The sequence below is a fragment of the Nesoenas mayeri genome (assembly GCF_963082525.1).
Source record: "Nesoenas mayeri genome assembly, chromosome: 10".
NCBI lineage: Eukaryota > Metazoa > Chordata > Aves > Columbiformes > Columbidae > Nesoenas > Nesoenas mayeri.
This window is the reverse complement of record NC_137560.1, coordinates 5257253-5272668: the sequence shown is the minus strand read 5'-3', so window position 1 is coordinate 5272668 and position 15416 is coordinate 5257253. Positions and strand designations below refer to the sequence as shown.

At 44.5% G+C, this 15416-nt stretch overlaps 1 protein-coding gene across 1 annotated transcript in view; it reads right to left on the bottom strand.

The window, feature by feature from the left end:
• The window catches only part of WNK2 (WNK lysine deficient protein kinase 2), a gene marked incomplete at both ends in the record, with an annotated part of 101941 nt that overhangs the window by 28639 nt on the left and 57886 nt on the right, over positions 1–15416 (bottom strand). The window contains 5 exons of the mRNA XM_080350572.1: positions 1927–2226; positions 4926–5465; positions 6504–6695; positions 10341–10454; positions 13012–13208. Of these exons, the coding sequence (XP_080206698.1) occupies positions 1927–2226; positions 4926–5465; positions 6504–6695; positions 10341–10454; positions 13012–13208 (1343 nt within the window). The remainder of the gene's footprint in view (positions 1–1926; positions 2227–4925; positions 5466–6503; positions 6696–10340; positions 10455–13011; positions 13209–15416) is intronic.

Below are 15416 nucleotides of genomic sequence, written 5' to 3'. Positions count from 1 at the left end.
CCGTAACGAACTACCATGTATGGACACAGACACACACATGTATATAACTGTGTAGGTATATACACACCCCTCAAATATATTCATAATTATATATTTATATGTACATTTACAAACATTAATCTATAAAATCCTCCCATAGACACACAGCTAGAAACAAGCCCTCTGACTGTCATTGCTACATCTTAGTACCAAACAGCTGGAGCTCAAAGGTCAGCAGATAACCCCCCTCGCTGCTTCAACAAAAGGGAGCGATAAAAGAGTTATGGCAGAGTAGCAACAAAACGCAGTGTTTCAAGTATATATCCATATGAAACTCCTCTTACACCCAAGAAAACCTTAGCAATATGTGTCACAAAATCAGTGCATTGATCAATTTGACCATCCTATGATACTGGATTAATTCGTTAGATTAAAAGGGAGAAGGGAGTTACCGTACAGGTGAAATGTGAGAATGAAGTTAGCAAAACAGTGGTTAAATGGTCCTAAGGATATGATAAAGTGACAGGACAGACACATGCCTCAGTAGGCATGGGTTTCTCAGATAATATAAGACAACTTGTACCCCCTCATATCACACTGCACAACAAAGAAGGTTATTATTCGCACTTCCAGAATCTCCAATGCATCGAAGGCTGTAGCCTTGGCACCAGCATTGATTCTGACATGAGCTGCACATCCAGAAAAAAGGCAGTTGGAGGCAAAATACCTGGAGTGAGGGATAAGCCTGACACAGGCTTTACTGTGGGATTCTGCAGGTTCTACCATTGCTGCTATATCTACACTAGAGAACACAGAAATTCGTCAGGAAACGTTCTGCATCACAGCATGAATAGTTTTTTGACAAGAACTCAACTGCCGCAAGAAGGAAAAGCAAAATGGGGAACCAGAATCTAGTGTTAGTGGCAGCACCATCCTTACTTAACATCTTCTTGAAGAGGAGTTCAGTTGTCCCTCTACCAAAATTTGTAGCCTGCACTGTGTTGTAAAGGCATGAGGCACGTGCATCAAAATGTGTAAAAAGAGATTTAGCTTGAAAAGCTGGAAATCGTTACTTTGGTGGGAAAGGTAGCTCAGAACAGAGAGCCACAAAAGGAGCAATCCTGAAAGCAGAATTGCTGAAGGGCATTTCCATTCAAGGAGGGGAGCACATTAGTGTCTTACTGAAATCTGGTACAGATGCCAAAACCTTTGTTTTGCTTTGTTTATGGATATCTACTAAAGAGCTGAGGAGAAGGAAACATTCTGTGACATTCTGTCAAGGCTGAAGGTTAAACAATTATGGGAGTGGAAAGAAAAGTCAAAATAGCAGACAGAAGGAGCTGACAGTTTTATAAAGAAAGCAATAAAATGTGTCTTGCTTAAATGGCCACTGAGAATTGGGAATGCCTATAAAAATCTGAAGAAACAAAAATCCCGGTGCTAGACTAGAACTCAGACAATCCAGAAGGACACAAGACTAAATGAAATGAGAATAAGGCTCAAGCTGAGGAGCATGAAGAGCTTTTACATAGCAAAGAATCAGATTGTGAAATGGTTTCTTAAGGCAAATGATGGTTGGTTGCACAACTGCTCAAGACTTTTAAAACAAGACTAGACAAAACATGGATGAAACTCCACAGAACAGCTTCTTACTGACCCACAGCACTTAAAAGAAAGTCATTTCTATCCCTGTGTTTGTTCCCAGCTACAAAGAGGCACTTAGTCCTGCTGCCTCATTACTTAGAGACATTTCACAAGTCACAAATGCAGTTTCCAGTTTCATTCACAATAGCCAATTATTTGCTGACCCAGAGTTGCCAGCACCTCAGACAAGCGGCTCAATACGGCGAGAGGGGATAAAGGGCTTATTTCACAAGGGAGGTTATTTCGCAAAGGAATAAGTAAGAAGGCTGAGGCTGGTGAGTGAGTTAGAGGAAAGGGCTGTACCTCTTGAGATGCGTCCGGCCCCGGCGGCAGAGCCGAGCAGGGCGCCGGGAGCTGCGGGGCCAGTGGCTGGGGCAGGTCGGGCTGTGGCTGCAGCAGAGGCGGAGCGGGATCGGTGGGGACGGGCGGGCTGGCCGCGGCGAGGCCGCCGTGCAGCTGGGCCAGGCCCTCGGGAGCGACGCGGGCGGGCAGGAGGTCGGGCTGCAGCTGCAGCGGCGGCGACATGACCATGGAAGGCTGCACGGGCAGCACGGGCACCGGGGCTCCGGCTTCCAAAGCGAACTGAGCGTGTCCCGGCATCTGCTGCAACACAGACAGCTGTTAGAACAAAACCTGCTCGAGCGCTCGCCGCTTACATGACAAGGCACCAAATCACCAGAGTTCATGGAGAAAGGATTATAACTCCACAATGAGACCGTAATGTGTGGTCTCTGTGTGGAAAGGTAACTACACAAGGGTTTAAGCTTTCTTTGAAATGACTAAATAAAAATCCAGCGATTCTTCCCATGTAATTATGGCAATGTGTGTATTGCTCAGGCACCGTTTAATTTGTAGAAACAAAGCCATATTTTGCTAAGAAATTAAAATCCTAGATTATGAATTCGCTGTCCTGAATAGTTTGCTCTGCTTTCAACAAGCATACCACAATGTCCATGCCGGGAAAAACACAGTGGACCCATAATCTAAATTAGGATCTTTCTAAAAATCTATGTTATACATAGAACCAATAGCTGGTATAGGCCACATAAGTAACTCTCTTACTGAATATACACCAGTGTCTCAGGGAAGACATTGGTTTCCATTTAGTTTAAACACAAGACACAACTTAGCTCCTGACACACTAAGCACCAAGGCTCCAATCCTGCAGACATCTCCTTGTGTTTCGCACACAAGAGGAAGTTTCACTTATCTCTGTGGATTTCTTCAGCATATTAAAATAACTCGTGTGCGTAAGCGCTTTGTGGGAACTGGACCGGTGCGATTAGATGCCAACTACCTTAGAGACCACGCTGTTATTTTGCATAACAGTTCTTTTGAGTTGTACATTTAAGAACAGAACATTCTCCTTTTAGGTACATCATGTGTTTTTCCAAGGGGACTGAGCTTGTGGGAAGAGGAAAAAGGAAAGGAAAATCCAAAAGAAAAAAGGCTTTTTAGTACCAGGTAAAAAACTGGCTAATTCTTTACTTTTTTTGAAGTATCATCATCTATAGGTTCAGTCTGCTTGGAAAAGATATTTTTTTAAATATCAAGGGTCAGATGAGAACTAGGCCACACAATTTCGTTATGGCATGATCTCTGCTGATTCTGGATACGAGTCAACATTATTCTTCTGGGTTTTCATGTAGATAAAAATAAAGATGCAGTGTGCTCCACAACACTGAACAGTTACACAACTGCTTAAGAGGAGGTTGTTAGAACAGCAACTGTGGTGTACACTGCAAAAGAGCAGTGGGGTTTTTTAACTGTATGTAACTAGAGTAATTCACAAAATGTTTCAATGTGTAATTTACCTGGGCAAAACTGAACTCAAAGGTACTAAAGGTCAGCTGCCAAAACAGCAGTGCACCAGAAAGCCTTTATTTACAGAAATAACTCTCCATTAAAAGTACTTTAAAACATAGAATGTATTTTTGAATATTCATCTGCATTTGTCCATTTCATTTCTAATAGCTATTTTTAATCCTAAAAATTACTATGCAATTCTTTCATACATATTTGATAGATAATTGCCATGTCAGGACTGTTTGGGAGTATTGGTTACCCAGTTCTGGTGTTTGCCGTGCTTGGTGGGCGGAACGGGCCTGATTGAATTCCCTCTAAAGCCATTAGAAACACTATGGCTAACGAGCTCAGCGGGAACTGTCTCGGGCTCCGTGTTGCCTACATTTTCACAAACAATATTTCTGTACCAAATATACGGCTGAAGAGAGAAATATAAAAATGATGTCCTACTTTGAAGATGCCGTGATATGGCAGGTTGAAATGGGATGTTATGAATTTTAATCAATATGTTATGGCAAAGTGATGTAGTAGAACACAGATTTTCAAGAAGACCATTATTAACAGATTTAGTGCTCTCTCCTCCTTGGGTCAGACTGCATTTCACATTGTCAGACCACAGATGTGGCAATAGAAGTATTTACAGACTCATGTCAACAAGTTCTCTTGTAAAAACTGCTACTATTAGAAGCTCCATTTTATGTTTTATTTCTTTTAAGGGAGGAAGGGTCTGCAGCTAGAATCATTCTTGTCTGACAGACCTCTTCTGTGCAGTTTTCTAGAGCTGTTACAGAACAGCCATTTCCCTTTACTGTTTTATAGCAATTCTACATCAAACCAGCTCCACCACCCTGCCAGCTCACCCATTTTTCCCGGGAGCGTACCACAGCCTCTGTCCGCATGGTGCACAGACCGAGTCACACTGCGGGGCTGGCACAGCTCGGGCTCTTCTGCTGCAGGAGAACTGCAGATCAAGCCTCTTTTGTATTTGAGATGGAAGAAGGAAGAGGAAATCCAAAAAGTGCTCCTGTCTGCTCACCTTCCAAAGCCTCTTAGATTACTCCCTATATCCTATATTCAGGCTGGGCATGAGGAAGGAATTGTTGGCCCTGAGGGTGGTGAGAGCCTGGCCCAGGGTGCCCAGAGAGGTGGTGGATGAACCATCCCTGGAGACATCCCAGGCCAGGCTGGACGGGGCTCTGAGCACCCTGAGCTGGTGAAGATGTCCCTGCTCATGGCAGGGGGGGCACTGGGGGAGCTGGGAACGTCCCTTCAACCCAGACCATCTGTGATTCTAAGATCCTCAATACTCACCTAAGACACAACCTGCTCTACCTGACTTCACAGCTCTAGCAACCAGCTGCAGGACCAAGGTCTAGAAGTTCACAAAGCACCTTAAGAGCACAGAAAACCCCCTGCGTGTTTCAAGGAGCCCATGGAACGCCTGCCTTCACCAACCCCCAGGGCCAGGCCCGAGTGCCCCGTGCCCAGCGCGTTACCTGGTGAGCGGCCGCGGGCGCGGAGAGAGGCTGCTCGGAGGGATGGACAATGCCGGGCTGCAGGGACTGAGGAGGCGGCGGTTGCTGCGGCTGGGACACGGCCTGCGTGCTCTGCGTGGGATGGGGCGAGGGCGCCTCGCTCGCCATGATCTGCTGGAAGGCGGCCGGGTAGATCTGCTGCGGGGGCAGCGGCGGCACCGCGGGGTGCGGCGGCAAGGCGGGCACCCCCGGCGGCGCCACGGCAAGCAACGGGATCGGAGCGGCCGACATATTTGGCACTATTGTTTGGCAGGGCAAGACCAGAGACGCCACGGTTGTGTGGGGAAGGTTGACGGCCTGCATGGGCAGGGCGGGGGAGTTGGGCGCCATGGGCAGCGTGGGGTTCATGGGCAGGCTGGGCAGCAGCACGGCTGGAGCAAAGTACTGAGAAGGAGCTGGGATGGGGGGCACGTTTGCGGCAGGTATGTCAGAGAGGGCTGGAGGAAGGCTGTCAAGTCCTGCCAGAGGAGTAATTGCAGGAATGACAGGAAACTGAGGAATCTGAAAAAAATATAATACCGTATGAATCGCAAGTGCTTTCGCTGATGGTACAAAGTAGTTTCATTTGCCATACAAGTATGTAAAAATCACCTGTGCCACAATAATTATGTCTGTTAGTCACCTTCATTCATTTCCTGAGGTTTGTAAACAGTAATATAAACTGATTTATGACTAAATCATTACCAAAAGAGAAAAATTCATTTTGGGGGGACAGTTTTATACCTTAAGATATTAAAACTATTTCTAACACTAGCTTGAAGCCTTCATGTAACATACTGATTAAAAGCTGCCTTCATTTTCACAGAAATGAAGAGGAATCGGACTAGACAAAACACAACACTTGTTGGTGCAAAACTCAGCAAGACAATTTAAACCCCTTGTCTTTCAGCAGTCTGGCAGCAACCCAGGCAGCATGGAAGATCCCATAAAAGGGTTTTTACCATCAAAACCTCCCATAGCAGCCCATGACTGCCCTGTCACCACAGAAGCAGTTAGTTTCTTCCCCTCTGTCACAAGCTGCTTCCCATCAGGGTGGCTGTCACCAGCAGACACCAACAGCCCCAAAAAACCCTTCCCGGCCCAGGAAAGGGTCCATCCCCGCTACTGAAATCAGAAACAGGGCTGAGAGCTTGGGAAGGGAATGGGTGAGTGGTGGGGAAAGTGGTGACATTAGGAGTTCAGAAAAAGAAATAAAAAGGGCAACTTCTCATGCTCTTAAGCCTGGGATGGGGAATAGAGGATGCCAGAGAGGAAGGTGTGGAAAAAAAAAAATGCAGTTATTGCAAATTTTTAACTTCCATTAAGTGGACTCTCCAGGCATAACAAAGGATTACTCACATAGGAGTTTTTTGCTTCACCAAACAAAAACAAATTGTAAAGAAATATACAGGAGTCAGGAAAAAAAAGCTATATTCTTATGGACTAATTAAATTGGCATGCATTCAAAATAGCCACACAAAAACTGCAAATCACGTTAATTATTAGCTGGGAAGCTTTACTCCAATGGATGCACCCACACACCGCTTTGCAAGGCGTTACCTGGGAAGGGGCCACGGGCGGCAGCTGCGGCACGGCTGGGATCTGCAGGGGCTTCAGGGGGGTGCTGGGCGCCGCCACCTGCGAGCTGGGGGGCTGGAACTGGGGCAGCAGATGGGGCGCCGGCTGGAGCGGGCACACGGGCTGGCTGGCCAGCACCTGCTGCAGAGACGCTGGCTGTGACAGGGGCTGCTGCTGCGGGAGAAAGGAATAAAAACGGGTTACAGCCTGTATGCTGTGAGAAATGGTTCACTGGACACGGCCACCCATTCCTCTCTCTAGCCCAAGCCGCACAGCCAGAACTGTCGCTCAGAGTAGGGATGGTTTATAGAAGAGAAGGGTGCTCCTAACTTAAACACTGTACAAAAGCCTCTGTTTAAACCATATTTAAACGCAAGATACATTACCTGAAAAGACAAGTTCTAACTGTCTTGGAAAGGTTATTTGTAATGACTCAAACTCTTTAAATCCCCCAAGACTGTTCTGGTTGGCTCTGTAAAATACCCACCTACTAACTTCAAAGATTCCTACGCTGCAGATTATACCCAGCTAATCTTGGCATTCAAAACCTGACTACATAATGTAGCAGGCATTGAAATATACAACACTTATTATCTGAGACATGAATAAAACACAATAATTATAGTAAAAGCTGGATCCCAGTTATTTCTGAGGTGCTGTAGTAACAATGCGGCAGCCAAAAAAGCAGTTTTACCCTCCCAGGGAAAACAGTGCTGCGCTGGCCTGCCAGATTTTGAACAGTAGAACAGAAATCAAAAGCTGCATTAAAGCTGAAAGTAATCAGTAACAAACTGGTAGCATAGAAAGTGTGGAAATATCTCCTCCTTCAGTTCCTCTAGTTAATGCTAAAAGTACTTGAAAAAACCCCTCTGTCAGGAGGATGGAACTGGCGCCCACAGGATCGATGGCTCCACCGGGGCTGTACAAGACACACAGTCTCACACCAAGCTCAATGGCGAAAAGATAACTTCAAAATGAATAGCCACGCGTTGTAATTTTTCATCTTCACCACTTGCATCATAAATCAATATTGTAATATTTTGCTCTGCACTTTCACAGTGGCAGGATTCTTCAACAAGTTTTTAGGTATTAATACAATAAAACTGCAGAAGATGTATCAAGGAAGCAAGATGCCATCCATTCTTATAGGTAAAATTCAAGCACAACTGGTGAGTTGCCAATGCAAGGATCAGCAAACAAGAGAGTATTTGTCGACTGGTGTCAAGTGTCTGGGGGCGAACACATCGAATGCCACAAGCAGTGCAAGGGACAGCACCAACAACCCTGTACAGCATCAGCTTCTGGGTCCTGCCTGCGCGTTCACCTTGCCACACGGAACAAAAAAACCAAGGTGGCTCTGTATTGCAGTTTCTGCCATCGCACGTTTTGGGAAAGCAGGGGCATTCACCCAGTTAAAACCACACACTCAAGGGTATGGCAGCGCTGATGTGAACAACCTCAGCAGGAGCCTGGAACTGGCAATGGGAGAGAGCAAACTGGCTGAGATGGAGCCCACCCATGGCACGGGGGGACCCGCTCGTCCCACAGCATTGGGGGATCTGCTCATCTCACAGCACGAGCTCCGCACCATGGGCTCTCCCACCAGACCCAGAGGAGCGGAGCAGTCGTGAGCACACAGGGCAGGGCTGGAGCAAACAACCCAGCAGGTGTCTTGGCACCGCGGGCTGGGTGAATCCACAGCTTCAATAGGCTGCCCACATATCTGTGGATCGAGCACACTGACATGGGCTGTTCACCCCACCTGCAACTCTGTTAAAAGCACTAAAATTGAGCTTGTGGAAGTAAGCGGCTTCTCAAACCCTCCATTTCAAATTCAACTTGTGTTTTACAGGATGCTTGTGAGCTGGATGAGGTACACAGAGGACAAAATATCCCACTCAATTATGCTAATTTGGCCACATTACAACCATAATATCATAAACGTACAGATACCCAAATGGGAAAAAATAAACTAGGAGATGCAATATTGATCCCACACGTCTGAGCCATCAGTGTGTGTTCATATAGGATCATGTTAGACAGATGAATTTTTTTCACCCTGATTCCCCATTGTTTCCTTGACCTGCCCTACCATGCATCTGAAAAAGAAGGCAGATCTCCAGCGCTCAGCGCATCGTACCTGGAGACGTACCAGAACTGTTAATACTTCTGTCTGAAGCACACACGTGTTCTGGGAAGTTCTGCACAGAAACTTATCATTTTACTTATTTCTGTAACAATAATACTGTACAAAGTATTTTATTTGGCTCCCTGGTAAGATTAGAAGACGACTAGTTATTAAATCCTTTTGCTATCAGAATTATTTCGAGACACAGCAAAGCTGTGAGGAAAAGGCATGTGAAAGAATTCAAGTAAGTTAGGCAAATAGCCTATTCCAAAGCAGCATTTACTCACAGGAGGAAATAAACAACAGATTTTGAGCTGTCAGTATAAAGCTCCAGGGGCCACTAGAAAGTTCTGGACAACTGGTGAGGTCCTAAATTTGCATAAGTGTAAAACTTTTGGCTGAGAGAATCACGAGCATATCCCTGCCCTTCGGAAAAGAAAATCCCATATATGACAAACCTTCCCATCAGCATGTGTTTTTCAAGAAGAACAAAATACATTGTCCTTATACTGATGCTTTCAGAAGCACATTAAAAAAAGGCAACTCATGAGATGAATATTAATAGCTAAAAAGGTTTGGAGAGGTATGAAACAAGCCAGTCACAAAGTATACAGATGCTACCAAAGGAAGCCAAGCTTTTTGCAGAATCCCTAAAGTGAGCCACGAATTACCACGTTGTACAGGTCAGCGGCTCACACCACCACAGTGCATGGAGGCAGATATGGCCTCCCCAGCTGCTTTGTAAATACCTTCAAGGAATACAGGTTTTGTGGAGAATTTGATAATTCAAAACGCATAAAATTACTATTTGTATACATTTTAGAGAGAGACATTCTCTTGGAAGATAAAGCTACTGGCTGGATGCCTATAGTGAATTACACTTAACACATATGCATGAGACAAAAAGCAGCGTTTCCAAGGATTCAAAGACAACTGACACCAGGCAACAGAGTCTCTCTCTAATATTTTAGAAGGAGGTGCCAAATAATAATGCAAAATTAATAAAAACCTGTTCAGTTTTTAAGGACCAAGCTAGTACACTGCAATCTGTATGAGGCTTCAAGCCAATGCTGTTAGGCCACAACAGAATCCCAGAAAGTCAGGGGTTGAAGGGACCTGGAAAGCTCATCCAGTGCAATCCCCCCATAGAGCAGGAACACCCAGATGAGGTTACACAGGAAGGTGTCCAGGCGGGTTGGAATGTCTGCACAGAAGGAGACTCCACAACCCCCCTGGGCAGCCTGGGCCAGGCTCTGACACCCTCACCATGAACAAGTTTCTTCTCAAATTTAAGTGGAACCTCCTGTGTTCCAGTTTGAACCCATTGCCCCTTGTCCTACCATTGGTTGTCACTGAGAAGAGCCTGGCTCCATCCTTCTGACACTCCCCGTTTCCATATTGACCTCCATGAATGAGTCACTCCTCAGTCTCCTCTTGTCCAGCTCCAGAGCCCCAGGTCCCTCAAACAGAAGAGCAGCCCTAACCTACATCAAGACATTCCAAGGTACCACACAACTGTCCTCAAGCCCGTTACTGTCCATCCCTCAAACCCAGCGGCCCTTGCCCCATCCCTGAGTCTCTCCAGTGGCAATTCCAAACAACTCAAACTTGCTACCAGGGATGGGTTGGAGCAGAGCGCAGGTGAGGAACGGGAGGAAAGCAGCACTTTTTGGCAGTGGGCAAGCCCTCACCTGCTGGCTGGCCATCACGGGCGGCAGGGAGGTGCCAGAGGTGGGCTGGACCACGGGGAACGGCATCGGCGGCTCCTGGTAGCGCTGGGGCCGTGGGGGCCCCACAGGCGCCGGCTGTGAAGAGGGAGAGCAGGTGTTAGAGCCACGAGTCCGCAACCGCTCACTGGGAACAGAATCACAAAGAACAGGCTACTCGGTTCAACACAGAGCGGGGAAAAAAGATGAAAAGTTAACTGCAAGGAACAGAAAGTTACTTAATATAAACACATGGCAAAAAGCCAGCAAATTCCAAATCAGACAACCAAACTGCATTGCATTTCTTTCTGGAAGCAAGCACGCACACCAGAAAAACCACTGAAAGCACACACAAAGTGAGAATATACCAACGGCAGCACGTTGCTAACTGGGTGAGAAAGAAACTTATCTTCAGAGTTTCGCGATTTCATAAAGAATCTTTATCTTCCAAAACATAGGTAATTTACTTGAAGTGGATGTCAAGAAAACAAATAGAGAAATCAGAAACAAAACCACAGTGGAAGTGAAAAGAAATTCAGATAGGGTTTGTAAAAACAGTTCTCCAAAACTTTAGCTCGAAGTGGATGGATTAAAGATAAATGGTATGTCAGACTGAGCCTTCTAAGCCTAAAAAAAAAACCAAACCTACTACAGTTCCCATTATGTGCTTGTTATCTTGATATATTATCTCCAAGATAAATATAGTGATTTCCTTTGTTTTGAGTCAGATTTCTGTTTCCTGTGTGTGTTGATACTTTCAAACTTCAGAACTTTTTACCTAAGTTATCACAGGAAGAAAAAAATATGGAACTACTGTCAAAAATAAAAACTATGAGAAAATATTTTGCTCACAAATAAAGGTTATCTTTCCAAACTCTCTAGCACAACAGTAATGCATTTAGATTAAAACTACTGAAACCTATCAAAAGCAAGAATGAGTTTGCTCTAAAAGAGTATGTTGCACAGCTCAGATTAATAATATCTAATATTTTTAATTAAAAAAAATGTATATTGACCATTAGATGTAGAGTTGGTAAGGTGGTGTTCCAGGTGAACAAGAAATGAGAAGGATGCGTCCCAGGGGACACATGCACATTGGAAAGGTGGTTTCCACACTGGAGGGAGCTGCCTACAGACGTCAAGGACAAATCTTTTCTCTTTCAGGTGAACGGTCACGTTTCAGTGCATTCACAAAATACAGTTCATAATTTCTTGTAGGTATTTTGGAAAACATAAGGTAAAACCAGGGAAAATGATGCACTTTAAGTATGTAGGGTAAACCTGGATCAAGCAGGAAAAAGACCTATTTGTCCCAGATTTTATTTTTTTCTTCTCTTAAGTCAAATAAGATGAAACAAAACCAAACTAACCTACCACATCTTGACTATAATTTTTACTAGTTCCAGGGCTGGGGGCAGCTGCTCCCCACAGCACCTGCTGGACACGCAGGCTGGGACCGTCCGGGCATGCCGGTTCCTCTGCCCGCGCAGGGTTTGGGAGGCAGAACGTTTTCTGCAGCTCTTGCAGATCTCACAGAAGAACTGGTCTTTTGGCTTACTGCGTATTGGAAAGGTTGATGTAACAGCAGCAGGTCTAAACTTGAACCGCTAGTTGCGGTAGAGGCTGAGACACTGAGTTCTCCAGGAGCTGGCTACCAGGGCAATGAGCATATTCAACAGGCATTAGGGCATCTTTTTGATCCACAACATGCTTTGATCTTGGCCATGGTGAAATGAAAAGCCTGGGCCTGAACAACAACAAGGCTGTGGAGGAACCATCAGCTCTGCAGGGCATGCAGAGGTCCCAGCTGCCTCTTCTCTTGTCCACAGACACATGTTCTCCGCTCCTATTCCTTTGCGATTGGAGTCAAAGCCATGATGTGGTCGCTGTGGCGGTGAAAAGCAGCGTGAGCAATGCCTGTCACCTGTGACGGGTGCAGGCTGGAGCGGGAACACGGTGCTGCCACAGCTCCCAAAGGACCCAACACATCCACATTGTGACTCTCACTGGAAGCACCTGAAGATTTATGTTCGCTCCCATGTGTTTGTTCTTGCACCAGTGGTTCCATTAACTGCTTTTGGTCAAGGTCAAAACAGCACAACAGGAGAAATTGTGAACATCTGACTGGGCTACCAGTGCCTGATTTGGAGCCTCAGTACTGGACAGACATCACCAAGTCCGTGCAAGATTAAATCCAAACCTAGAGCCAGAAACACCACGACTGGATGTGTGCCCTTTGTCACAACTGGAACAACATCAGACCCAAGAAGCTCTTGAACAAATGAAGGACCAGTGATGTTTGGCTACACTGACAGCAAGCAAAACCCAACAGAAGAGCTCTCAAATACAACTGCAAGTTCAAAACTAATCATTGCAAAGCTACTAACGTAGCTCAGCAACAACAGGTTGAGAAAAAACTTTTTTACTGAGTTTGACAGCTGCCAGTGAAGCATTTCTTCAGAACGGCAGGTATAGCTGGGTATATACCATCAACCACACGCACATTTCAGATCAACTAGAAATGCGTTACTGAGCCAGTCACCACCGACAGAGGTGAGGGAGGAACATATAGAGCAAGCCCACTGAACACAAGGGCACAGATGCACCATTCAGTGGGATGGAGGCTCCGGGAGGACGCGGCGGAGCGCAGACTCACCGCGGCGGGCGGCTGGTAGTGGCCCAGCGGCGGCAGCGCGTGCGGCAGCGCCGGGCCATCGCTCAGCGGGGGGCTGTACACCCGCTGCAGCGCGGGGGCTCCCGCCTCGGCCAGCGACGAGTAGATGACGCTTTGCTGGCTGCTCTGCGAGTCCGAATAAACCGTGGAGCCCTGGCCGCTGTCAAACGTGCTGTCAGCTGGAAGGACAATATTTTTTGTTATTAAGAGCTCAACAGCAAATGTTCAAGTAATTATTTTAGAGCAAGGTCAACACTTGTTTACATAATTAGCGTTTTTACTCCTCTAGCCTTTTCCATTATATAAATACATTCTACAACACAAATGGTATTTTCTACAAAAGGCACATACTGCTTCTCCTAAGCCAAGAACCATCCTCGTGGATTTTTGTGCATGGCAATATTTTAGGCACATTGATATTTCCTTTAAAAGGCATAAGGTTGACGTTAAGAACTGCAGATGTTTATAGATTTTGTAGGATGAAAGGAAAGGAAACCCCAACTGTAATTTTCATGGCAGATCAGTGTCTTCTAGTCAGATCTCCCAGGGATGCACTGACTTGAACACCTATTCTTATTACACAATTCTTTATATTGTACGCTTTGTTAGTTCAGCAAATCATGCCCTGCTTGAGTATACAGCAATACCTCACGATGAAGAACAGAAAATAATTTGTAGGTTTGAAGTGAGCTAGGAGATATATACATCTGCTCTCCCTACATTCTTAACATGTGTATTATACAGATGTAGAAGCACTTTTATACATGGAAGAAACCTAGAGGCTTCCCTTTGCTCTTGCCCAAAGACAAGACAGTTTGACAGTTTAGAATCAATAGGTGCATTCAGAGTTCTGTCGGAGTTTCTCATGCAGGTGCTTGCCCAGCAAACCTGGGGAATTGCAGTTATGGGCACCGGGCAAGCATCTTTTCTCAAACCAAAATACATCTTTTAACTGTACTATTGTGTATTATGAGTTTAAAAATGTCTTTTCATAACTTCTGAAGCCTGTAAAGTACAGGTGCCCAGCTCTTCTTAGGTATAAAGCCACTGTTTTCTTCATTTGAGAAATTAAATGAGACAACCAAGACCATAGCTTGAAGTATTCAAAAGACAAATAGCTTGTAACAGATTTAAAACTCAAAACTGAAAGAAAACTAAAAGAGTTACCAAAAAAATAGCTTAAATTATAGGTAAGCTTAAATGCTATTTCTTTTTCCAACACTTGCCACCTTCTCTTTTTTCCATATTCCAAATAAGATCTTATTCAGCTTTTTTAATAGCACCAGAGATGACATTTCTCCTCAATACTCAAAAACTATTCTCCAAACTATTTTTTTTTTTCTTGGCAAAATTAAACTCTCCTCTATATTTATGCAGCTTATTTCTAAAAAGAGTCAATGGGGTCCTGCTCTAAGAAGGCAGAAGGTCCTGCTGTAAACACACTTCCATTTTATTACCAACAGTAACTTAAGACCTCAAAGGAAAAAAGTATGACAGTAGAGTGCTAAAGTAAAAGCTGTGAATCAGTCTCAGATTTTTATAGTTACATACATTAAGTTATTAATTTAAATTTTTACATTTAACCTCAGATAATTACACAAATTGGTAGACCAGCCATCTATAGAGGCCTTAAGGCCTAACATCACAGCAGAAATGTTCAAAGACATTGATAGTGAATTGTCAAATAATACCAAGAACTTTTAAACAAGTTGAGGAGTAGGAAATAAACTGGGGGGAGTTTATATTTAGTATCAAATTCTGCCAACTCATGTCCCACAGAATCGTGAGAAGCACAAAGAGCTTCTTGTACCACTGGAAGCAGAGCCATAATTATGCTGTTTCTTAAGGGAATTAGATAGCGTGAAATAAGTATATGATAAAAAAAATGAAGCGAGATCAATTTATCCTCAGAACAGAAGCACTGTTAATACTGCAGTATTATGAGTGTTATGCAAATATGACCATTTCTCATATCTTAACGTTTGTTTTCTTGTAGAGGCATGCTTTTTATTTTAGCACTCAAAGCAACCTCTGTATAGCAATTTATACAATATCTGAATTAAAGCAGCAGTTCTCTTTGCTAAAGATCATGCATCTTAAATTTAAATGTGCTTACATAAGCCCAGAACAGTAAAACAGAAACATTATAATAATTTAGTAACAAAATACATATATCAGATTATACCACAAAACTCCTAAAACTTCAAATCTTCCATGCTAAATATAGCTGGCAACATTTCCTTCAAGATGTTTAAATGCATAAATAGATTGAGATTTCAATACCAAAAGCTTGACTCAGTAGCAAAGGCTGATTTTAGGGGACAGAGCCAGGGACAAGCTGCTTTAGGGAACCAAAGGCACTCTTGCCTCATGCCTTGTTGTTGGCT